The 23,379-nt window shown below is 65.4% G+C and overlaps 7 protein-coding genes across 7 annotated transcripts; 1 reads left to right on the top strand and 6 right to left on the bottom strand.

Moving 5' to 3' along the window:
• Positions 1–164: 164 nt before the first annotated feature.
• JCM10292_000332 (uncharacterized protein) lies at positions 165–2,204 on the bottom strand (the record flags this gene model as incomplete). Its single annotated transcript, XM_076650595.1, has 5 exons — positions 165–209; positions 265–322; positions 567–800; positions 861–1,219; positions 1,605–2,204. The coding sequence occupies 5 exons, from the start codon at positions 2,202–2,204 to the stop codon at positions 165–167; spliced, it is 1,296 nt and encodes a 431-aa protein (XP_076503927.1).
• Positions 2,205–3,456: 1,252 nt separating this feature from the next.
• JCM10292_000331 (uncharacterized protein) lies at positions 3,457–4,661 on the bottom strand (the record flags this gene model as incomplete). The annotated part of the gene is made up of 6 exons (XM_076650594.1): positions 3,457–3,522; positions 3,612–3,688; positions 3,802–3,999; positions 4,155–4,253; positions 4,360–4,439; positions 4,618–4,661. The coding sequence occupies 6 exons, from the start codon at positions 4,659–4,661 to the stop codon at positions 3,457–3,459; spliced, it is 564 nt and encodes a 187-aa protein (XP_076503926.1).
• Positions 4,662–6,486: 1,825 nt separating this feature from the next.
• Positions 6,487–7,073, bottom strand: JCM10292_000330 (thioredoxin family protein; the record flags this gene model as incomplete). The annotated part of the gene is made up of 5 exons (XM_076650593.1): positions 6,487–6,519; positions 6,592–6,696; positions 6,754–6,844; positions 6,913–6,968; positions 7,029–7,073. The coding sequence occupies 5 exons, from the start codon at positions 7,071–7,073 to the stop codon at positions 6,487–6,489; spliced, it is 330 nt and encodes a 109-aa protein (XP_076503925.1).
• A 1,111-nt stretch (positions 7,074–8,184) lies between these two features.
• Positions 8,185–9,670, top strand: JCM10292_000329 (aminotransferase class I/II-fold pyridoxal phosphate-dependent enzyme; the record flags this gene model as incomplete). Its single annotated transcript, XM_076650592.1, has 4 exons — positions 8,185–8,835; positions 8,894–9,011; positions 9,070–9,212; positions 9,299–9,670. 4 exons carry the CDS (start codon positions 8,185–8,187, stop codon positions 9,668–9,670), a joined length of 1,284 nt encoding a protein of 427 aa, XP_076503924.1.
• A 64-nt stretch (positions 9,671–9,734) lies between these two features.
• On the bottom strand, positions 9,735–12,416 carry JCM10292_000328 (uncharacterized protein; the record flags this gene model as incomplete). Its single annotated transcript, XM_076650591.1, has 3 exons — positions 9,735–11,881; positions 11,940–12,166; positions 12,253–12,416. 3 exons carry the CDS (start codon positions 12,414–12,416, stop codon positions 9,735–9,737), a joined length of 2,538 nt encoding a protein of 845 aa, XP_076503923.1.
• Positions 12,417–12,715: 299 nt separating this feature from the next.
• LAA1 (AP-1 complex accessory protein LAA1) lies at positions 12,716–19,900 on the bottom strand (the record flags this gene model as incomplete). The annotated part of the gene is made up of 13 exons (XM_076650590.1): positions 12,716–12,993; positions 13,058–13,283; positions 13,341–13,500; positions 13,561–13,732; positions 13,792–13,923; positions 13,983–14,547; positions 14,615–14,910; positions 14,971–15,202; positions 15,265–18,804; positions 18,864–19,019; positions 19,082–19,144; positions 19,207–19,506; positions 19,751–19,900. The coding sequence occupies 13 exons, from the start codon at positions 19,898–19,900 to the stop codon at positions 12,716–12,718; spliced, it is 6,270 nt and encodes a 2,089-aa protein (XP_076503922.1).
• Positions 19,901–20,142: 242 nt separating this feature from the next.
• Positions 20,143–23,201, bottom strand: JCM10292_000326 (uncharacterized protein; the record flags this gene model as incomplete). Its single annotated transcript, XM_076650589.1, has 4 exons — positions 20,143–20,315; positions 20,391–21,694; positions 21,765–21,841; positions 21,918–23,201. The coding sequence occupies 4 exons, from the start codon at positions 23,199–23,201 to the stop codon at positions 20,143–20,145; spliced, it is 2,838 nt and encodes a 945-aa protein (XP_076503921.1).
• Positions 23,202–23,379: the final 178 nt, after the last annotated feature.

Below are 23,379 nucleotides of genomic sequence, written 5' to 3'. Positions count from 1 at the left end.
CCCTAACCCTAACCCTAACCCTAACCCTAACCCTAACCCTAACCCTAACCCTAACCCTAACCCTAACCCTAACCCTAACCCTAACCCTGAGGCAGGTTGCAACATCAAGACAGAACCGCAGCCATGGAGACGGCTCCAAAAACAGCCGGAGAGGCAGACTGGATCTACAGGAGCACAACCACAGGCACAGCCGCAACTGCCACATCATGCTGTCAAGCGCAATATGTCAGCACCGCATCAGTGCAACATGCAGAAGCGACGCACTTTGACACCGTCAACCGAGCTGCCCGAGTTGGATGAAAGCGAAGCGACACGGCCGACTCTGCGTGCCAAATGCGTTAGCAGCAGTGCAAAGAGCGCGACAAACAAGCATCACTCACAGCACGTGACAACCATCAGATGCAGCCAAGGAGCGCACCGCCTCTAGCGAGCGCCGAGACGATTTGGGCGGGCGCGGAGGTCGAGGCGGGAGGGGCTTCTCAGTGCGCGAGACAACGCAGCGCTTGGCATCAGGTTGCTCAGGAAATGCACCTGGCACCGCTCGACTGCGCGCCGGCGCGCCGGACGGCTTGGACGAGAGGGAAGACGGCGGTTCGGCCGATTCGGCACGTGCACGACCGTCGACATCCTCTTCGGCATCGAAGCAGCCGCCCTGAGGCTCGAGCGCGCTGTGATACTCGGACGAAGCCGCATCGCTGCACGAGAGCGAGGCGATCGAGGCGCGGCGGATGGCGCGCGTGATGGCAGGTAGAGGAGAAGCGGGCGAGGGCGAGATGAGGGAAGTTGCCGGTCCGTTAGTGCTGGCCAAAGCAGGCAGCGGCGTGCGAGGATGTTGTGTATGCGAGGGGGATGGAGCGGACTGTGATGCTGCGGGTTGATGGAAAGACAAATCGGCAAGGGCAGAGGACGGCGTCGAGTAGAGGAGCGGAGGAAGCGAAGTGGCGAGACTGGCGAGCGCCTCGGGCTCGAGTGGTGCTGGCGCACCGCGCACATTCAATCCGGCGCAAGTCGCGGCGTGCGAAGGGAGCGCAACGGCGGGCAGCGGCCTTGCGGAAGGCCGCTCCGACGACCGTCCGGCGCCATCCTCCACACTGGGTGCGGTTTCCGGCTCGGGTGCGCCGCCGCCAACGATCAAGTCCATCCAAGCGTCGAGAAGCGCCTGCTCGTCCCTCCTGCCGGCCGAAGTCTGCGAGATGAAGATGCTGCTCGGGCGAGACGCCTGCTTTCGCATGAGGGCAAAGGGGCGATGAGGCGGTGAGGCGGAAGCGGAGGAGACCGAAGTTGCCGTAGTCGAGCGAGATAGCGCGGAAGAGGCAATGGATGCGGACGAAACAGGAGAGGTGGGAGAGTACGGCGATGCGGGTGAGGCAGGAAGGACAGGTGCTGCTGCGAAAGCAAGCCCGCTAGTCAGCTGACAGTTGCGCAGTGGGAACGGAAAGGTGCAACGCACTCGAGAGAGACACCAGCTGCAGAGCCGTCGGACCGCTCAACCTCCGCCTCGCAGCTAGCAACGACCCGCCGCCGCTACCGCCGCCGCCGACGCGAATGCCGAGCCCGCAACTCGCACTCGCATTCTCCACGCTCATCTTCCCCACCCCGCGCACAAGCGACTCGGCCACCGGCTCGCCCGACGACGACGCTGGCAAGACGACGCGCCCGTCCCATCGCGGGTCAGAGACGGTGTCAAAGTCGTCTTCAAGCGCAACCTTCGGAGCAGGCTTGCGCTTCACTGCGCCGGATAGCGTGCGTGCTCGGACAAGCGGCGCTGTAGCGGGCGGTGGCGAGGTTGGAGAACCGGGGGAAGGGAGAAGTGACGTTGACGGTGCTGGGGATCTAGTGGACGGAAGGGAGGAGGATGACGATGGCGCGGGCGCGCTGCCGCGGCGCGACGAGAGGATTAAGGGCGAGTACGACTTGCTCGGCGCGGAGAATGTGCCGGAAGCGACAGGCGGCGCCATCGCGAGGATCTCGTCGAGGCCCTCGAGTCCACCGTGGCGGCAGCGCACGGCATCCCGCTCGCCGTTCGCGTACAGGTCGCGTTGCACGACAATGCTGCGCCGCCGCTGATGCCGCCCGTGCGGATGCTGAGGCGGAGCCGCACGGGCGGTCTGGGCCTGGGAGGAGACGGGGAGGGTGGGCGAGACGGCCTGGGACTGGCCGATGGCGGAGCTGTGGCGGCGGCGCGAGCGAGACGTCGAGAGCATTGCGGGCGAGTGCGAGTCGCGCGGACAGCCGAGCTGCGAGAGGCGATGGCCGGCTCGGAGACCCGGCTTGCGCCAGGAAGACGAAAGGAGCGGGAAGGCGGGCGAGACGGGGACGGCGAGATGCGCGGTGCGCGGGTCGACAGCACCAGACGTGCCGCCTAGAACGACGTTCGAGTCGGCTGCAAGCAGTAGCGGCGGGGGAGCGGCGAACGAGCGAGCAACAAGAGGCACTGTATTTGCGGCATCCCAAACTTGCGTCAGCTCTAGCGCATCGCAGACCCAAATGACCTGCGGCACCGCTGCGATCGGAATGACAGCGCTGCGCGGCGCACGAGGGAAACGAGAGACGGACCTGAACGAAGGAGCGCGATTCCAAAAGCGTGCCGGCAGGCTCGTCGCCGGCGTCTAGCGGTGCGAGGTCGTGTGCTGTGCTGCGTGGGACGTGCACACAGCAAGCACCTTCGAGCAGCGCGCACAAGAGAAAGAACAAGGCGCGAGACCGAAGGTCAGCTTCCCACAGCGAGGCGAGTGAGCGGCCGATGGCGACGCGGACGGGCACCACTCGGCACAAGCCAGCGCGGAGAACCTCGTGCGTGTTGGCCCCACTCGCAGAGACGCGCGAGGTGCAGCTGCCGCGAGCGGAAGGTGCCGCTGTCCGCATCCGGGAACCGGAGCCCTGCAGCAGCGGCGACGAGTGCTGGAGGCGGGCTGGCAGCCGAGGACGCAGTGTGCCAGCCGGGCGCAATCGGCGCTAGAAGCCTCATCGCGGCAGATGCGAGCACGCGCATGGTCGGGAGACGAGCGATGGCGGAGAGCAAGGGAACAGCGAAAGTGACCCGCTGCGGGTGCATCGACTGCACATCGCTCGTTTCAATGCTTGCACAGACTCGACAATCTCGCGTCACAGTCACAATTGCACGGTCCGGAGGGGAGACGCGAACGTTGCATGGAAGGCCATGATAACGGGGTGAGAGCCAGGACGTGGACTGTAGGCAGACTGAGGTACAAGGGGCAGAAGGCAGAACCGAGTAGGGATGGCAAAGGCGAAGAGAAGGGCGCGGAGAAGCGAGATGAGGATCGAGGCGAGGCAGAAGGGTCCGGTGGCGAACTGAGGCGATTGATACGACAATTGGGGCACATGGGCGAGAGGTAGACGAGACGCAGATGAGTCAGATGCGGAGAGACGATGCAGAGAGACGAAAGTCGAACGAGGACGAGTCGAGGAGGCGAGGAAAGGCGGAAGGCAAGGCGGCTACACCTCCATGTCCTCGACGCCGTCGTCCTCGCCTGCACTGTAGTTGTTGTTGTCGTCGTCCTCCTGCACACTCGTGTAAGGTGAGCCGCTGCTACGTATACTTGGTGGCTCGCCGAGTTGTGTTCAGGCTAACGGTGAGACGAGGGACGCACATCTGAATCGCTGTCCTCCGAGTTGTCGCCGTCTGCGTCGTTCGACGCTCCAGAGCTTGCAAACTTCTGCACATACTCTGTAGATTTGAGAAATCGAAGCGTCAACACAGTTTTCTGCGCGACTTGAACTTCGCACAGCTGCACCCCGGGCGTGCGTTGCCGCCATGCGCGTCGCGAAAAACCCACGCACCCCGGACCTTGGCATCGTAGCCCTTCTGATCCCGCATGAGAAGGGCGGCAGCCTCGCCGTTGAGCGGGTCGGCCGCGTTCGGGTAGCGCAAGAGTTGCGGGAGGAAGATGTCGAAGATGTTGATCATGTCGAACATGGGCGACCACGTCTGGTTGATCACGTCGAGGCAGACCGAACCCGAGAGCTCATCGATGTTGGCTGCAAGTCGTGTAAGTCAGCGAGGCATCCTGACCTGCGCGGGGTCGCCTTCGTGCAGGGTAGCCACGGTGCATGCGCGGAGTGAGGCGAAAACGGTTGCCGTGGCTGCCCGCACGGCCGGCTCGATCGAGTTCACGAGGACAGAAGCAACTCACGGTGGAAGATCTTGTTGGTGAAGCCGATCGAAGGCGACTTGTAGGGGTAGCCGTCCGGAAGCTCGACGTGCACTTTCCATGCACCGCCAGCGAAGGGCGCTGTGTGACGCGACGAATCAATACGTGGGAGCCACCTGTAAAGGCGCGCGATCCCGCTCATCCGGAGGAGCGAGTTGTAAGGGATCGCGCGGATGAGCGGACGCACTCTCGGCGGGACCCTCGAACTTGACGTAGAATTCCTGCATACTATCGTTTACGAGGTTGACCTCGTAGTCGCTCATGAGGCTGCGCTCGTCGAGAATCGCCGGAGCGGTCCGGGCCGAGTCGGGGAGAACAAGAGAGGCGAGTTGTGCGGTGGGAGAGTCAGACAGACAAGCGAGACACGAATGTGACGGGCGGCATCGTTGGTGACCTCGTCAGCGCCAATCCTTTTGGCGGGACTGCTAGACTCGCGGAGACGCACAGCTTCATCACATCGGTCTCGACCCGTCGGCGAGGCGAAGACATGGCGAGGAATCGGGAGTCTGACGCGCCAAGTCCGTGAGTCGGGTTGAGCGATTCGAGGATACGCAGCGAGTCGGGCAAAGGGTAACGTCGAAGGTCGGCGAGCGAGTCGGGACGCGTGCAAGGAAGGGGGACAAGAGAGGTCAGCGCTGCCGTCCTCGGCGACCCGCTTGTCATGCTCGTGCTGGCTCAGCGCGCCTTGGGAGTACTCCGTACTAATCTGCGTCCCGCCTCGACGCCGTCCTATCGCTCGGCGACCATCATCGTCGGAGCCCGTGACCTCGCGGCCGTGCAGATGACTCTGGACCGATCGCGGCGCCACGGCCTCGTGCGACCGCGTTGCTCGAGCACAGAGTAGCCACGCCGTATCCCACGCAAGCACCCGGAGCAGCTGCTCCGCAAGCGGGAGAAGGGACGCACGTTTGGGGCTCGGAGGTCGAGGCGGGGGACGAGGCGATGACGCGAACGAAGCGACGTCGGCGGACGAGAGTAGCGCGGCCTTGGGCCTCGGGGTTAGCTATAGAGCGTGTGCTTGTCTGTGCAGCGTCTCGAGCGAACCGAGCGGACGATGCGAGCGTGGGACGAGCAAGAAGGAGCGAGCGCCTCGTCGCTTTCCCTCTCGACCACGCACACGACCTCTGCAGACTCGCTCGTGCAAGCTGCGGCGCTTGTAGGGCATTGTCGCGCCGTTGTCGAAGCTGGGCTGCTGCTCTCTGTTGCGCTCAACATTCTCGTCCCTCCGCTTCCGCTTCTCCCGCTCGCCTATCCTCCACTGGATCGCTTTCGACCGCGCCGGCTGCTTTGGCAGGCATCGACAGCTCTATCTCACGCGAGTGATGGCGGTGATGTAGACCTGACTAGGCCGGACCGTTGTCTCCCTTGCTCTCCTCCCGGCTCGCGCCCAACTCCCTCTAGACGCATTCTGTAACGTGATGCCTCCGCCTGCCGTTGCTCTCGCGGGCCAAGGTCTCTCGCAGTGTCACCCCAGGCGTGGCGAGCAGCCGACACCACCCTTGCTTTGCTTCGTGCCATCTCGCCATTGCATTACTTGCTTCCGCGCGAGGGAACAAGTCGAGCGTAGGGCCAACTGCTGGCAGTACACCAGCAGACCGAGTCTATCGCTATGCGGCTGAGCCTACTTCGTCACACGATGATGTCCTTTATTCAGGGCGGCGCTGGCCTCACTGTGCAGCCCTCCGAAAGCATCCGCCGCTTCTTCGTTCGTAGGCTCGCGCGAATGTGAATGCGTCATGCGGGCTCGAGAACATCCCACAGTGTGCAATATCTGAGCTCGAGGTGTAAGACTTCGGATTAAAGTGCGAGAGCTCGCCGCAATGCATTTCAACCTGAGCCAGGGCGAGCTTCTGCTCCTTTATGAACCTGCAACCTGACGCGGGATACGCATTCCTTGCGGTAGTAGTGAGCTGCCTTGCGGACAAGGAGTTGGAGAAGCTGCCGAAGGAAATGAGAAGCATCCATGTTGCACCGACCATTGAAGGCATCCTTTACGCCTTGAGGTGATGCTTGCCCGGTTTGTAAAGGCAGAAGAGGGCACGGCAGACAGGCGACGGCATTCCATCAGAGCGATGCGTACGATTTATTTGCTTTGCTTCTCTTTAGCTCACTTCCTGCGAATGCGCACGTCAAATGACAGCTCGAAGGTTGTGTGACCCGATGCGAAGGGACGGAAGTAAACATTTGTTCCTTGCATCTTCATCGATCACTTTGGGTTGATTGGTAGAGCTACATACACAACGTCGAGGTGAGGCACGGAGAGACAGACAGAAAGGGCCATGCAATGCGAGATGCGACGGAAAGTATGCGGGCTCTAGTGGCCGTTGATGACCGCGCCGAGAGTGCGCTGCAGGGAGCCGACGTCAGCAAAGATACGGCGATATCCGCGAGAGCCGAATACGAGAGCCAGAATACGCACCTCGAGCTGCGGCTGCGACGAGCCGACATACTCCTTGACCTTGGCACCGTCTTTGTAGAAGTGGAAGGTCGGCGCCATCTCGACGTGCGCGTCCATGGCCACGTCCTGCGGGAGGGAGCACGTCAGTGAATTGAGTATCGAGGAGCAGACATGCGGACGCACCTGCTGCTCGCAAATGTCAACCGCGTAGAAGTTGACGTCCTTCCAGCGCGGGTTGGCCGCAAGCTCCTTGTACTTGGGTGTGATGGCCTTGCTGTGTGCCGCAGGGGCTTGTATCAGTGAACCGTCCTGCCTGAACTTCCCGGCGGCCCAACGACGCACCACGACTCGTCCCACGGCGCGATGAACTGGATGGCTGAGAGACCCTGGTTGGCGATCTGCACGGGTACCTCGTCAGTGTCCCGCTCAGTCGAAGCACACCTGCATCAGGCACGCACGATGCCCTTGTACTGGTCCTCGGACTTGATGACGGTGACAGGCATCTTGGGCAGAGCGGGGTGGATCTGCGGGCGGAAGGGTTCAAGCGAGGTCAGCGCGTCGCTCCAGCGCCAGCGTCTCTTCTGCTCCACCTCGAAGTGCTGCCTCGCATGCTGTGTCGAGACCGGCCACATCCGCAGCTGCATCGTGCGGCGCTTCGACGCCCTGATCGGACCTCGACCGTTCAACGCCGCCTGGACCGCTCTCGGTCGCCGTCGGCCGTGCAGTACGTCACGATAGTTACCAAAGTCCAGATGTTCCGGCCCACGGCCACGCAGCAGGCGGCGCAGGCGGGGTCGACGTGGTCACGCGAGCCCTTCCCCCACTAGCGCCTTCAAGACTGGACAAGAGTAGCGAGGAGAGCGAGACTGACGTTGGTGAGTGGTCGAGGTGAGAGCGTGAGTGCGAGCGAAGAGCGACGAGAAAAGCTTTGCGAGTCGGCGAGGACGACGAGCGAAGCAGAGAGGCGAGCGGCGGCGTTCGAGGGCGAGTCGAGAAGTGCGGGGAAGCGCCCGAAGTGGGGGGCGCTACCGCCAGGAATACACGCGAGCAGACGTATTGCGAGTAAGCGCGACTTCAGGAGAGGCGAGAGCACCGCCTCCCTCTCCCGCGTCCTGTCCTTTCTCTCGGTCACTGCAAGGTGACAACGACCCTGATTGCCTGGTACGTCCTTGCCTTGACTTGTCCGTGTCTTCATCTCTCGCTTCTGCTGCTACCGCGCTTTGATTCGCTGCTCTCGCCAAGTTGGGGTTGCTTGCTCCGAAAGATCTACGAAGGCTGCACCGCCCAGAACGGGCTTCTCTGGGTTGGGAGAGGGTCGATCTGCGTCGAGTGACTCTCGAGTGCGCTATGTGTGTCTCCTGGCCCCGCGAAGGTGGCGCAAATCGAATCATTTGGGACCAAAAGGCTGGAGGATCTGCGGTATCGGGGCTTCGTGCTGAGGCGCGGCACCTTTCGATGCTATGGGAGGTGAATGACACAGCCAAAGCAGCGGAGCGGGCGTGCCCGAGGCAGCTTGCATGCGGACTGATGCGCTCCTGCGTACCGACTCCGCAGACATGTAGCGGCAATGGCTCTTCACGGCTCATCCACTGACCGAAATCTTCGCTCACGCAGATGAGCGCACTCACACAGCGCCTGCGAGCAACGCTCGACTCGCGGGCAGCGCGGCAGATGCTGCGCGCGCTCGACCCGGCTCCGCCTGCCTCGACCACCCTGGTCGATTTCTCCTCGAACGACTACATCTCGTTCGGCCAGTCTCCAAAGCTGCGGAGGAAGCTTGCAGACGAGGTCGGCGCACCAACGACGCCGCTGTATGGCCCGCCCTCGTCGCGTCTACTCGACGGCAACTCTCCCCTGCACGCGTCGCTCGAGCACCGGCTCGCCGCCTTTTTCCATGGCCCCTCCGCGCTTTTGTTCAACTCGGGGTTCGATGCGAATGCTGGCTTGTGGGCGTGCCTTCCTGGGCCTGACGACTGGATCGTTTACGACGAGCTTGTGCACGCGAGCATTCACGACGGGATGCGCGCGAGCCGAGTGCCGAAGGAGCGGCGACGAGCATTCAAGCACAACAGCCTGCAAGTGCTCGAATCAACTCTACAGAGCATCATCGAACAGGATGATGGCGTTCGTGTGGGCGAGAAGAGCGTCTGGATCGGCGTCGAGACGCTGTACTCGATGGACGGAGACCTTGCGCCGCTACGGGAGATGGTCGAGCTGGTCGAACGCGTCCTGCTGGCGGGAAACGGGCACCTCATCGTGGACGAGGTGCGCTCTCGGCTCGGCCTAAATGGCTCGGCGATCGCTCACTGTCTTCCGCTCACAGGCTCACTCGACGGGCTTGTACGGTCCTTCGGGCCGCGGCCTGACCTGCGCTCTCGGGCTCGCAAGTCGTGTCACTGCACGCGTACATACTTTCGGGAAGGCGATGGCTTGCAGCGGAGGTGCGTACAGCCTGTCTCGCCGCTCGGGGACCCATGCTCACCCGCTTGGCTGCGACAGCCGTGGTACTGGCCTCGCCGCTCATTCGCGACTACCTCATCAACTACGCTCGACCGCTCATATACTCAACTGCGATGACGTACATGAGCGCTCTGGCGATTCGCAAGTCGCTCGAGATGCTCGAGGAAGGCGAGAGCGAGCCGGTGCGTGGAGCCGCCCTCGCATTCCTTCGTGCAGCGCGAGCGGCATCGCTGATTTGACCTGCGTGGTCCTTTTCTCTCCCGCGCAGCCTGCCGCGCATGTTCACTCGCTTGCTTCGCTCCTCATCTCTCGTCTCTCGTCCATCCTGCCGCCCAGTTCCTCGATTTCGCTGCCGCCCCACCTTGCCTCGCTCGCACGATCGTCGAGCAAGTCAACGATGCTGCCACTTACCTCGTCCATACTGCCGCTCCTCACGCCTTCGCCCCGTCCGCTCGCCACCTTTTTGCGAGAACGAGGCTTCCTTGTCCGGCCCATCACCTACCCGACTGTCCCGCGCGGCGAGGAGCGCGTGCGCGTTTGCCTGCATGCCGGAAACACGGAAGAGGAGGTCGAGGGTTTGTGCGAAGGGGTTCGGGCATGGGTCGAGCGGGAGCAGACCGAGTCGCGGGCAAAGTTGTAGAAAGCCCATCGAGTGGGGCAGTCTAGACAATTCGGCATAAATCTATATCGACGTGGGCATCTCGCTACACAACCTTGTCGTCCAGCGCGGCCTGCACGCTGGCCTCGACCGCGCGAAGTGTCTCCGCCTCGGAGTTGAGGCTGCTCATGAAGTAAATGACGTTGCCGAGGGGGCGTGCGTGGATGTTGAAGGCGGCACCGCTGGGCCCGACGGCGGTGTCGTGGGGCGCGCCGAAGCGCAGATGGCGCAGGACGGACTCCGACGCTGTCGATTGATAGCCAGACCCGTCGTTCGCGCGGAGGTGGATGGCGAGTACCGAGCCGAGCGCCATGACACCTTCAACGGCCGGGTGGGACGAGATGGACTGGACAAAGCCGGCGGACCAGAGGGACCAGACAGGCTCAGAGGCCGGGCGCGAAGCCGTCACGGTAGACGGTGGCGGGGTCCACTCGCCCTTCGCCTGGTCCCACACACCCTTCTCGTCCATGCGCGAGATGATCTCGAGCGTCTTGTTGGCGATACCGCAGCCGACCGCGTGCGCAGTGTACGAGTGGCCGTGCAGCAGCGCGTCGACCTTCTTGTCGCTCCAGAACGTCCGGAAGACGGCGTCGCTGGCGAGCGTGACAGCCATGGGGACGAGTCCGCCAGTCAAGATTTTGGCGTAGCAGGCAATGTCGGGCTTAAGCGCGTTGCCGAGGAACGTGGAGGCGGTGGTGCGGCCGAGACGATGCAGGCCGACGAAGACCTCGTCGAACACGACGGGCAGGCCCTGCCAAACTGGCGTGCTGTCGAGAGGGGAATGCGCCGTGTCGCTGACCGCGGGGAAGAGTTCGCCGTTCGAGCGGACGGTGTCGACGAGAACACGCTGGAACAGCGGGTCGACGAAGATCATGCCGCCAGCACCCATGACGACCGGCTCGAGAACGAGAGCGCCGAACCGGATGTTGTCGCCCTTGTTCAGACGCGTCTCGAGCTCTTGCTCGATCTCGTCGCGGTACGTCTGCGCCAGCGCATCGTCCGCAACTCGACGGTCGACGTCGTACAGCTCCGTCAGGCTGGCGTACTTGCTCTCGCGTCCGCCCTTGCCGCACACGACGACCTCGCCGTTCTCGATGCGCACCTCGGGCGCAGCGAGCCAGTACCCGCGTCCCTCGTACCACTCGACGCGCTCGCTGTAGACGCCGCCCTCGCACGCGTCCATCGCGCCAATCGTGTCGCCGTGGTAGCTCCCCTTGAGCCCGAGCACGGCAAGTTTGCGTCCCTCGGCGGGCGAGAGCTTTGCGCGGTCGGCGTACGCCCGCAGCGCCATCTTCAACGCAACCTCCATGCCCGTGCTGCCGTCGTCCGAGTAGAAGACGCGGCTGGCCCATCCGGCGCCGACGCTTGAGAGAAGGCGCTCGGCGAGGGTGAGCGCTGGCAGATTGGTCGCAGTCGGGAACATCACATGCCCAAACCGCCCGGCGGCGTGTGCGGCAGCGAGCGTGAGCTCGGCATTGGCGTGCCCGAGGCATTGCGTCCACCACGAAGCAGAGCCGTCAAAGACGGGAGAGAGGAGGGACGGCGCGGCAGGTTGAGCGGGAGGAGTCGGGTCGGCACTTGTGACGGGAGGATCGGGCGTCGCCTGGACGGATGGCGGAAGGACGGGTGAGGCGGCGGGCTCGACCGAAGGCGTCGCGGGCTCAACAGGTGGTGCGCTCGTGGCAAACACGCTGAAGTGGTCGCCATATGCCGAGTCGATGACCATGACATCCTGCTCCTTCTGCACGAGGCCGTGCTGAACGAACGGCCACCAGACCGAGTCGAGCGTCCGCCGCGGAGCCGTCGCAAGGTTCGACATGCGATCGATGTGGATCTGCTGTAAGCGCTGCACGACGCGCTGGAGTGGTGCGCCCTCGAGCTGCGAGTAGTATTTCTCAAGGCTGGCTGCGTCGGCTTCGGGCGACGGCAGCTGCTCCGGCGGCGCATCGACGACACCGACGCGGATACCACGCTCGGCGAACCACTTTTCAAAGTAGGCGTAGTTGGCGTAGTACTCCTCGCGGAAGACGAGGACGGCGTCGACGTCGTAGCCACGCAGGAGGAGCGACTCATAAGCCGAGATGGTCGTCGAGATCCCGCCGAGGGCAGCCGAGGCAATCAAGAGCGTCGGCGGGAGGAGAGGGCGGAAGGCGTCGAGCTGCGAGGTGCCCGACAGGGTCGGGGAATGGACGCCTGCAGCGAAAGAAGCGAGTCAGCGGACGAATGAGGCCTGCGAGAGAAGTAGCCGCACCGCCGGCAGACTCGATGTAGAGACTGCTACGCTTGCCAGCAACCTCTTGCGAGTAGGAATGCGCGAAGCGTCCGACAGCAGCGGCGAACTCGGCATCGGTAGGGGCCTTGGTCGCGACCTGGGAGAGTCCGGACGCGGCGCGTTCGACAGCGAGGTGGGGCGATACGGGCTCGTCAAAGTGGAACAGGCAGGCGGTCTTGGCCTTCGGGGCGAAGCGCTGGAGATGGCTGTTGTCCGAGGGCGAAGTCGACGAGTTGCGGGAACGGTCAGCTGTCGCTGCTACCCTGCAAGCTCGAGCAGCACCAAGACGCACAGCTCGTCGTCTCCGTCGCCGCTGCCAGTCCCCACGGGCTTGAGGTACGCGACTTGCTCGCCGAGCGCGAGCGACGCCCGGACGAGCCCCGTGCTGAAGATGCTCTTGCCCACCGAAGTCGACGGAGCGACAATCAGGTGCGTGCGGAGATGCCGTGCAAGCATCCTGCCCGACTCTGTCGCTCGCAGCGGCGATGATCGTCGAGATCAAGCAAGTCCGAACCGGCGAAGGAGGGGAAAGTTGGGGATGTCACGGAGCGCTGCCGAAGCCGCTGCGAGGGCCTGCAGACGCGTATTCTGTGCTTATCGGAGACAGGAGCTAGCTGCGCGCCGGAAAAGCAAGAGAAGAGGGAGAAGACGCGGGTCGGAGCTTCCCTCGCGAATGCAGCCTCGGACAGAACCGATGGATTCGGGTATCTACACTGCAGTGGAATCGTCCAGCGACCTGATAGAACATCCTGCGTCTAGCCAAACATCTTGAGCTCGATTCGAGGCGCCTCTTCCGCGCCCTTCGCGGCCGCCCCACTTCCTCGTCCGCCCCCAACCGCCGCGCGGATGCTCTCCTCGAGCAGCCTGCGCTTGTCCTCCGGCAGCGCCGCCGTCACCTCCTTGAAGTGCGCCGGCTGCGACGTCGCAAGCGAGAGAAGGTGATTGAGTGCGAGGACGTGAATCGCCGGCGAAGGGTGACGCGGCGAGAGGGCGAGAATGAGCGTCGGCAGAAGGATAGAGAGGGCTTGCGTCTCTGCGCTCGGTGCCCAGAGGGGTCAGTTGTGAACGTGCAAACGAAGCAATGGTTCTGGACGCACTCCACTCGGCTGCTGTGCTCGTCAGAACGGCGATAAAAGCCTTGACCGCCTCATCGATCGCCTTCAGCCGCGGGTCATTTACACCGTAGTTCTGCTTGACGGAGTGCGCAACGAGCTCGATCACGCCGGGGGCGAGCTGACTGACGCAGAACGCAAGGACCGCCGAGGGCGAGCGCGACGAGGCGATCAGAAGGGAGGTGAGGCAGTTGAGCGCGGCACCAGCAGCCTGCCGAACGTGTAAGTCAGCTGGTTGCTCGCAATGTCGTGCGTTCCCGCAACGCACCTCGCCTTCGCCATCCATCCCCGTTTCGCAGATGAGGAAGCAAGCGTGCTCAACAACCTCTCGGCCAATTTGCACGCCCGCTGGGAGCGATGTGAGGATGAGTACAGCCGCGAGGAGGTTGCTCCTCGTCTTGAGCAGAGCCGAAGTCGAGTTCCGCCCGCTGCAGGAATTGCCGAGAATCAGCGACGGTGAGCCCGACTGAGCCGTCAAACAAGCGCACCGGACGGAGTCGACGTTGAGCAAGCAGGCACTGAGAAGTCCGTTGAGCGCTTTCGGTAACGTCGAGGGCGCAGTTCTGTCCCTGGACGTCAAGCCGCGATCGCACAGCAGCTTGAGAACCGGGAGCGTTGGCGAAGCGAGGTCGACCTCAGCCTTTTCGTCCGCAAGGAGCACTGCAAGGTCGCGCAAGTCAGCGTGTACCGTTAAGAAAACGGCCCGGTATCTCGCATACGGGAGTAGGAGTGGAGGGCGATTGCGTAGAGCTCTTCGCGCAAGGGCTGAGGCAGAAGGTCGGCGAGATCGGCGTGGAGCGCGAAGATGGTGCGGAGATGCTGGGCGTGCATCGCGAGCGTGACTGCCGTTGCTGTAAGTCAAAGCTGGTGAGGGGATGATCCGTCACGGCGGTACGATGCAAAGTCTCACGCTTGACGCCAGAGCTGCTGGCCGGGTTCGACTCGCGCAAGACGGTCGTGCCGATTCGCAAGCAGAGCATAAGCCGGCGGTCGCGGCGGGCAGCTGCATCGTCGACCGATGCGGCGCCATTGACTGACGCGCCCGACGAAGGCAAGTCGGCCACAAAGACCCGCGTGAGCCCAACCGCAATCTCGAGGACGCGCGCCTTGATGTCGGGGCCCTCGATGATCGCAAGACGGCAGCACAGGTTGCAGACCTCGTCGAAGAGCGCGTCGTCTTTGAAGACAGCGCCGGAAACATCGGGCCGCGTCAGGGCGACAAGCGCTTCGAGCGCGATCGCCTGCACGGCCGATGTCGCCGCCGTGCCAGCCGAGGACGACGCGCAGAGAGCCTCGAAAGACAGGCCGAAGAGCGTCCAGAAGTATACGGCGGGATCATGGCGGTGCGGAGAGGGCAGGATGGCGTTTTCGTCCATAGGGTCGAGGCCATCGACAGCGCGGAGCATGTGCGGGTTGGACGAGCGAATCAGGGTTGCGACAGCGTGGAGCATTTGCGGCCAGGCACGCTCGTAAAACTGCGCCATGCAACGCTATCAGCATGCCGTCGGCGACGCGTGGCGGGAATGCGAGAAGGCAACTGACCGGAAGGACCGTCTCGCGGGACAAACCCGAGTAGATCGAGTCGAAGACTGCTCCTCCTGCGCTCGACTCGGTCGACGCGCCCTCGGAGTCGGTGTGCACACGGGCATACTCGCGCAGCGAGGAGAGCCAGAACGGACAGAGGATCGGCAAGTGCGGCCGGATCACGTCGGCGAGATACGACTGACGAACGCTTGCCGACTGGAACTGAGCCCATGCGGCAAAGATGGAGGTCTTGAGCATGACGGCGGCAGTCGAGCTCAAGTCTTGGACGTCGCCAAGCGAGCGCATGTCGGGTTCTGTGAGAGAGCGAGAGGTGAGTTCACTGGACTCGCTGGCAGGAACCGATTCGGACGGACGCTTGCAGCTCTCGAGCGCAGTCGTGAGCAGCTTGAGGATACGGCCCATCTTGTCGATCTCCTTGACAACGCCCGAACCGACGAAGACGGCACAGACCTGGATGGCCGAGGCGAGGACCTCAGGATATGAGTCGGCCGCGAACGCAGGCGTGAGCGCCGCAGCGATGGGTGCCTGGAACTGCTCGAGAAGGAGAGCGTCCTCAAAGTCGACATCTTGCGAGGCACCGAAGTTCTGCGGAAGCAAAACGGAAGCTTAGCGCGGGTGGAATGAGCTGAACTTGGGAGGTAACGTACGTCAATGACGTCCTTCAAGACGACGAGACCCTCGAGACGGATCTCCATCACCTGTGCGGTCGATGCGGTGAAGGCCATCTTGATGAGGTCGGCCACGCGCGTGATGAGCAGGCCGCGCCTGCTCGACCGCAGCGCCCTCGCGCGCGCGACGTCAAAGTGCTCCCTCCGGCCGCTCTTGAGCACCGTGACAAAGACCTCGTGAAGGCACTGAAGGGCAAAAAGCTGCGTCCGCCAGCGAGACGTTGCGCGAGCTGTAGGTGCACCAGGTCGAGCGCCGCTCTCCGAGTCGACGCCGAGCCCTTGCGCCTCCTCATCCGCGACCTCGCCCGGCGCGAGTTGCGCGTCGGCCTTCTTGACGGCGCCCGCGCTGGCCGAGCGCGACATGATGCGCTGGCACAGGTCGATCCAGCCGGACGGGTTGGCATCGGCCGTCTGGCGCAGCCACGACATGATGGCGTCGCGCACGCCCTCGATGGTCGTGTCGTCGTCGAGGAGCGCAAAGAGCTCGCGCACGAGGCCGTCGCCGCCCAGCTTGGACATGAGCGCCGCATCGCGCTGAACGAGCTGGTACACACTGTTAACGGCGGCGACCTTGAGCGGCTGCTTGGACGACGACAGCTGCGCACGCAGGTTGGCGACGAGCGTTGCATGGTCGAGGGCGTCAGGCGCAAAGATGAGGAAATGCTGCGTCGCGCGGATCGCCTCCACCGAGATGCCGTCGTCCCGCTCGAGGGTGAACTCCTTGAGCAGGATGAGGACGAGCTGGCGCACGCGCTCCGAGTCCTGCAGTTCGGGCCCGAGGACACCGATGAGCGCGTCTGTGACGCGGCACATAGCTTGGTAGGCCGGCAGGTCGCCGCGCAGGTTGACAGATCCGGGCGTGCCACCCTCGGGCTCGTGCGTGTCCTGCATGTACAGCTTGCACAGGACGCCGAGGGTTAGGTTGGTGAAGGGCGCGTACGAGAGCGAGGCGGCGTCGATCACGTTCGAGAGCGACTGGAGGGCGTGGAAGTGGACAAGCGGGTGCGGGTCTGCCGAGAGCGAGAGGAGGACGTCTACGACAGTCTTGAGGACTGGCGCAGCGGCGAGACTGCCGACGTGCGAGTAGATCTCGCTGAAGGCGGACGCGCAACCGGCACGGTTGTCCGGATCGGTGTTGCTCACGACCTGGTTGACGCAGAACTGAATCTGGCCCGCCATGAAGGACGTCCCTCCGAGGCTCGACAGGCGCCCGAGCGACTCGGCGGCAGCCTGGCGCAGCGACGCGTCCGAGTGCAGCAGCGCCTCGCGAATGAGCTCGCGCATCGGCTTGGCGACCTGGATCGGATCGATGGCGCGGCGGGCGAGGCGCAGTGCGCCGAGGATGGCCGTGATGGCGTTGGCGAGGATCGCCTGCCGGCGACCCGGGTTCTTTTCGAGGCGGAACGAGCGGAGGTTGTTGCCGAGGATGGTCAGGAGCGCGCTCTGGTTCGCGGGCTCCTGCAGCGTGAAGTAGAGCGAGAAGATCTCGAGAGAGGCGTCGACGAGGCCGACAGCAGGTGGCGGCGCCTGGGGTACCGGGTCGAACGCGGCAGCCTCGCCCGCGACGCGCGACCACAAGACGAGCGGGTCGTGCTCCGCTGCGCCGAGGACGGCTCGATGCAACTGCTCCTCGATCTTCGCTTCGGCGCGATCGCGGTTCAGCTTGGCGAGCTTGTTGCCCGACGACGCGCCCGTTCCTGCCGCCAGATCGGCTCCGCCGGCAATGTCGTTGCGGCCCTCGCGCACGAGGCTCGTCACGCCGTACCCGAACCCGTCCGTCTCGTCCCAGATGGACGTGAACGTGCCCGAGCTCGCGGCGGCCTGGAGCGCCGACTCGCCAAAGTACTTTTCGCAGTCGGAAAAGACGGCGACGACCTGCTGCAAGAGCGGGATCTGGTACTGCTGCGTTGCGGCCGACTGGCCGAACGCGGCGAAGCACTGCAGCAGTCGTCGGCGGAACATGAGGTCCCGGTCGACGAGCTGGAGGCCCGACGAGGTCGAGGGCGCCTGCTCGCCCGCGAGGTTCGGGTGCGACGTTGCGAACGAGGCGGAAAAGGCGAGTCCGTTCGAGAGGAGTTGCACGAGTCGGCGCGCGATGTCGTCGTTGACGAGGGTCGCCGAGTCAACCGCGGAAGGGCCGTTATGCCGCAGGAAGCTGAGGATGGCGCCGAGCGTGCACTCGCGGATGTGGAGGAGGAAGGCCCACTCATTGTCGCCGCGAACCTGCGCTGCGCTCGACTCCTTGCTCGTAGGCTTCGGTAGTGCGTTGCGCCACAACAGGAGGAGCTGCGGAAGGTGCAAGCGGACAAAGGTCGGGCCGAGCGACATGAGCGCGCCGACGAGGATCCAAGCGACCTGGATCTCGACGCCCGAGATGTGCAGCTCGTGGTTGCCCGACTGCTTGAGAAGCTGGATCGCAAGCGACATGCACTTGCTGGAGAGGTCGAACGAGACGTAGAGCGGCTTGTGCGGGATGAGGTTGATGAGTGCGGCGAGGGCATGCGCGTAGCCGATGGCGCGGCGATGCACGCTCGCCGAGTTGGACGGCCCGCCGGACGAGATGAGCGACAGGTCCTTGTTGAGCAGATCGTTGAGGTGCACGATTGTCGACGAGAGGCGGTTCGGCGCCGCGTTGCAGAAGGTGCGCAGCGCCCACGCCGCCGTCACCTGGACGGAGTGGCTCGGGTGCGAGACGAGTCTAACGATCGGGTCGTACAAGACCTCCTGCACGGCGGGCGGCGCGCAACCGAGGCTGCGCAGGAGGCTCGTCGTCTCCTCGAGGGCGAGCAGGAGCGCCTGCTTAGTCGGCCCCGACTGGTTCGGCATGAGCGACGGCCACTTCTTGAGGTAAAGCGTGCCGACCTCGCGCAGCGCGGCGATCTGCCCGGCCTCGCTCAGGAGCTGCGCGCTGACGACATCGGCGAGGAGGATCCCGACGGCCTTGCGGGCGGCCAGCGCCTCGTACCGCGCCTTGGCCGGGTCAATGCGCTCGGCTGCGCGCGCACTCCAGCCGATCCAGCCGAGCCCCGCCGCTGCGCCGCATCCGAGCTCGTCGATAACATGTTTGACGAGATCGGCGTAGTAGTGCTCGACCCACGACGAGCCGAGGGTCTTGAAGAGCTCGGCATAGACGTCGATGAGGGCGTTGCGCAGGCGGCGCGAAGACGAAGAGCGGTTGTACGGGCCCGAGAGCTGGGCGAGCATTTCGAGCGGCGAGAGGAGCGTCTTGGCCGCAGCGTCCGAAGTGGACGGCGCGCCAATCTCGGGATAGCCGTCGTCGTCGTCGTCGTTCGCTTCGCCGTCCTTGCCCGGCGCGGCCTTCTTCTTGGGCTGCGGTGGGGGCGGTGCGGCTGAGCCTTCCTCCTGCGTCGCTGCGAGGAGGCCGGCGATCAGGCGAGACAGGGACCGTCGGGTGACAAAGTCGGCAGTCTCGATGGCGCGGAAGGCAGGCGTGATGACCTCGTTGATGTCGGCGAGCGTAGCGTACGTCCCAGTCGCGGCAGAGAGCGCGAGCAGGCACTGCGGGTCCAGGCGTGGTCAGCACTCTTGACACGGTGTTGTACGGGAGCAGCACGCACATCCGCACTGCCTCGTACGACTGCGCCGGCCTTCTCGGTGAGTCCGGCCCTGAGCGCCCTCATCGTCTCCTTTGTCGTCTGATCCGACATGGACTTGGCAACGACGACGATGACCTTGCGGAGACAGACGAGCGCCGCATGGCGGAGGATGACGGGCTGTGGGGTACATCCAGTAAGTAAAGAGGTCAGGACAGAGCACGCCGGGAGGAAGGGCGTACGAAAGAGGTCGTGCGGAAGATGCGGGTCATCGTCTGGACGATCTCGATGTACAGGCTCATGACCTTGGGTAGCAGCAGCGTCAGTATGCAGATACGAACACCGCACGGTCGCAAATTGAGCGCACCTGGCTGCCGTAGACGGCATAGACCTCTCCGAGGACGTAGGCAGCGGCAATGCGCCACTCCTTCTCCCTCTCCGGCGCGCCCTTCCCCTCGGTGCCATTCGCGCTGCGGAGGAGCGTCTGTGCGAGGTCAAAGAGGCCCTTGGAGTCGCCGCGGGCGAGGAGGGAGACGAGGATGCGCGCGACGAGGGCGCGGGCGGGGCGACCGGGCTTGACGGTTGGGACGGTCGAGATGGGCGCGGGCGGGGTGACGAGTGAGAGGAGTGCCTTGGCGAGGTTTGGCTGCTCGGCATGGATCACGTCCTGCGCACGAGAGACGCAGCGTCAGTGAGCGAGTCGACGAGAGTCGTCCACAGCAGCGAGGGCAGCAGCTGGCTCCTTAGTAATCCACCCAGCGTGTCTGTGTAGCTCCCACAAGCTCTCCCGCAGTCCACCCAGCCCCGTCAGAGCCGCCGTCGCGCCTTGGTGCGGCTCCCCCACCTCGTCGCTCCTCGTCCCACGGCCTCGCCGTCCCGAGCCAGTCTCAGCCCGGTCGCGGCAGACTCACCTGCGGCAGTTCGTGCACGGCGCGCTCGCACGCGCTGAGCCAGTTGAGGAGGAAGAGCTCGCCCCGCTCGGCCTGGGCGCTCGCCTCGAGCTTCGACGGGTCAAAGTGCACGTCGTCGACCGAGACGGCCTCGCGCGAGCTGGGCGCCATCGGTCGCGTCTAGGTCGCAAGCAAGCAGCTCGGCGAGGGGAGCGACGTCGAGGTTGTCGAGCGAGAGACCGTGATCGACGCGTCGCAGGCGAAATCACTTTTCCTCGCAGGCACAATGCCAGGGAGAGTCTGCAAAATGCGAGACTGCGAGATAGAGTGCTACAGAATGAGGGGCGCAAGGCGGGAGACAACGAAGAACAGAGGTACTGCAAGCTCTCAGAGGTACGACCCACGCCGACTGTCTACGGCGTCCAGATGCGCGAGAACGCCTGCACGGGGCTGCGGCACGTCGGGCACAAACTCCCTCCTCCGCCGCCGCCACCACCGCCGTCGAGCGCGGCCGCAGCGGCCGAGCCCGCGGTCGTCGTGCGGTCGGCGAGCGAGGCGCGGCAGTCTTCGCACAGGCAGAGGCAGCCTGCCGATCCAGCGCGTAGGTCAGAACGATCGACGCATTGAGGAAATTGGGCAAGAGGAGCGCAGAGGGACGCACGGCACGGCCACAGGACGACGCTGCGCTCGTTGACGGTGCACACGACGCAGAACCTTGCGCGCTCGTCGCGCCACCGCTCGCGCCTGTGCTCGAGCTCCTGGCGCTCCGCGTCCGCGTCGTCCGCCGCGAGGGACGCGAGGACGTTGGCGCGGCGGGACGAGATGGCGCGCGAGAGGGCGAGCGCTGGCGAGGCGGCGGCGGTGGGCGGGGGCAGCGACTGGGAAGAGGGCGTCCCGCTGCGACGGCAAGTGGGCGCTGCGGGCGTCGACGCGCGCGAGAGCGGGCCGCTCGACGGCGCAGAGGGCGGGAGCAGCGCGCGGTACCGCCTGCGCGTGAGCGGCGGGGCGTCCGATGCGGCGAGGTGGTGCGCGAGGAGGTACGGTGCGAGCTCGGCGGGCGTCGCAGTCGTCGCCGCCGAAGGCGTAGACAGGTCAGAGAAGAGCGCGAGCGGGTTGGCGAGGTCTGTGTCGTCGGGCGTGAGCGAGCCCGCGCGCTCAAACTCGCCCTCTTCCCGCCCGTCCTCGCCTTCCTCCTCCTCCCCTTCCGAGGTCCAGTCGCTGCCCTCCTCGTCCTGCTCCCGCTCAGGCCTCCACTCCCCATCTTCTTCTTCTTCCTCCTCCTCCTCCCTCTCCTCCCGCTCCCGCTTCCCCTCGACCGCCCTCCACCCCCTCTCCATCTCCCACTCGTCCCTGCCCCACCCCAGCCCCCTCGCCGCCGCCGCCCTCCCCGCGCGCCTGACGTCCCTCGCACCGCGCCACGCGAGGTAGAGGGCGATGCGCGCGCAGACGCGCACGAGGACCCACAGGTGCGACTTGCGCTCGCCCTCGATGTGCGCGAGCGAGCTCGACGACGCGCGCGGGGCCGGGGCGAAGGGCGTGCCGCCCGTCGCGACGTCGGACGCGCCGTGGTGCGGCTCGACGGTGATGCGGCGGACCTCGTTGGCAAAGCCCTCGAGGAGGTGCTCTCCGTCGTCGTCTTGGTACACTCCGCCGGCACCCGCGACGTTCTTGCGCCGCCTCAACCCGCTCGCAACGAGTGCGCCCGCGGCGTCGTGCTCGTCAAAGACGACGTCGCCGTTCCTCCTCAACGTGACGCCCCTCTCTGGGCGCCCGTCTGCGGCGCGGCGGCGCGCGGCGCGCACGTCGTCGCCGTGGACGGGGCAGCGGTCGTCGTCGCACGGCGGGGGGTCGACGAGCCCCCAGTCTTCGAGCGGGAGCGCGATCGAGAGCGGGAGGAGGTCGAGCGGGTGCAGCTCGTACGCGAGGCCCGAGAGGCGCGTCGTCGAGAGGAGGTGCGTGCAGTACCTGCGCGGGCGGGCGAAGCGGGCGGATCAGTGCCGCGAACGAGGCAGAGGCAGATGCAACGTAGACACACTTGACGAGCGCGACGGGGTAGTCTTCCTCGCTCGTGGGCGACATGGCCGGGTGTCCGACGATGTTTTCGAACGAGAGCTGCGGGGGCGACGGTTGGGTCAGTGTTCGTTCCTCAGCCGCCCTCCACGCGACCAATCGCGAGCTTCTAGCGCACCTCTTCGCCGCGTATGAGGGCCGCAAGCGCCTTGAGCCCGACACTGGCGCCTACGACGCCTTCGAACAAGATCTCGGGAATCTTGTTGAGCCACACGGTGCCAAACTCTTCTGCCTCGGTCGCGCGCGCGTGGGCGCCCCCGCCCGAGCCGGTGCCGGAGCCGAGGTAGCCCCAGACGCGGAGCCACGAGCGGATGGCGCAGGCCTGCTGGAGGAGCGAGAAGAAGGCGGTGATCGGGAGGCGGTACTTGCGGACCGAGCGGTGCGCAGGCGCGCGCCGGGCCGGCGAGGAGGACGAGGGGCCCGAGAGGTGGTGGAGGCAGTAGGAGAGCTGGAGCGCGAGGAGCTCGAGGAGGGTGAGGAGGAGGAACGTGTAGAGGTTGGGCGACCCCGGGTGCTCGGGTTGCGAGGACGGGTCCGGGCCGCCGGCAGAGCGTGCGCGGAGAGGCGTCGAGTGGACGTGGAGGAGGAACGAGAACGAGAGGAGGTTGAAGTGCTGGACGTTGGGGAGGTCGTCCGAGAGGGCGCGGACAAAGGTCTCGCACGTGAGGCCGACGCTCGCGGCGACGAAGGTGGCCCACAGGAGGGCGTGGTGGTCGAGCGCGGCGACGAGGTCGGCGGGCGAGGCGGCGGCGAGGACGCGGCCGAGGGCGCCGCGGCCGGCCCAGGCGGTGGACCAGGTGACGAGGGTGCAGGCGCTGTGGGCGAGGGTGGCGGCGACGGTGCGCGCGTCGGGCGAGTGGGCGCGCGAGAGCCAGTCGAGCGGGTGGCCGGCGTGGAGGGCGAGGGCGCAGGCGAGGGCGAGTGCGGTGCGGAGCATGAGGAGGAGGCCCGGGAGGCGGAGGCCGACCTGTACGGCGGGGCGCACGACGCGCGGATGGGCGAGGGACGAGTGGGCGACGAGCGAGGTGCGCGGGGGCACGAGGTGGTGGATGCGGTGGAGGAAGAAGGCGAGGGCGAGCGAGGTGAAGAGGTAGGGCGACGTGAGGTAGGTCACGGGCGAGGGGAGGGCCATGCCGGGCGAGGCGGCAGTCGTCGTGGAAGCGGGAGCGGAAGCAGAAGCGGAAGCCGAGAGTGCGTCTCGCGCGTGGTTGCCCAGGTTGCCTCCCGCCAGGGTTCCCGCCGCGGTTGCTTCAGAGGCAGTGGCGAGAGAGGCGGGCCTGAGGGCGTCTGGGAGGGCGCGGGTGAGGGCGTCGAGGGCGAGTCGGGGCGGGGTGAGGACGAGGTGGCCTGCGCGCTGTGCGGTGGCGCGGAGGAACGAGGGGGCCGCGTGTGGGTCGGCCATTGCGGTCGGTGCTCTCGCGTGGGGCGGGTGTCGGGTCGAGTCGAGCGGGTGAGCGAGAGTGGGCGAGATGACGGGGGGGGGGGAAGAGGGGAGAGGAGGGTGGAGAGGCGGTGAGCGGGAGCGAGGGCGCTCCTAGTGCGGGTCGGGTGGGCTGTGCCCGAGTGCTCGCAGTCTCGCG

The sequence above is a fragment of the Rhodotorula paludigena genome, assembly GCF_050403205.1.
Source record: "Rhodotorula paludigena JCM10292 DNA, Rt_paludigena_JCM10292v1_ctg37, whole genome shotgun sequence".
Taxonomy (NCBI): Eukaryota; Fungi; Basidiomycota; class Microbotryomycetes; order Sporidiobolales; family Sporidiobolaceae; genus Rhodotorula; species Rhodotorula paludigena.
This window is presented reverse-complemented; position numbering and strand designations above follow the sequence as displayed.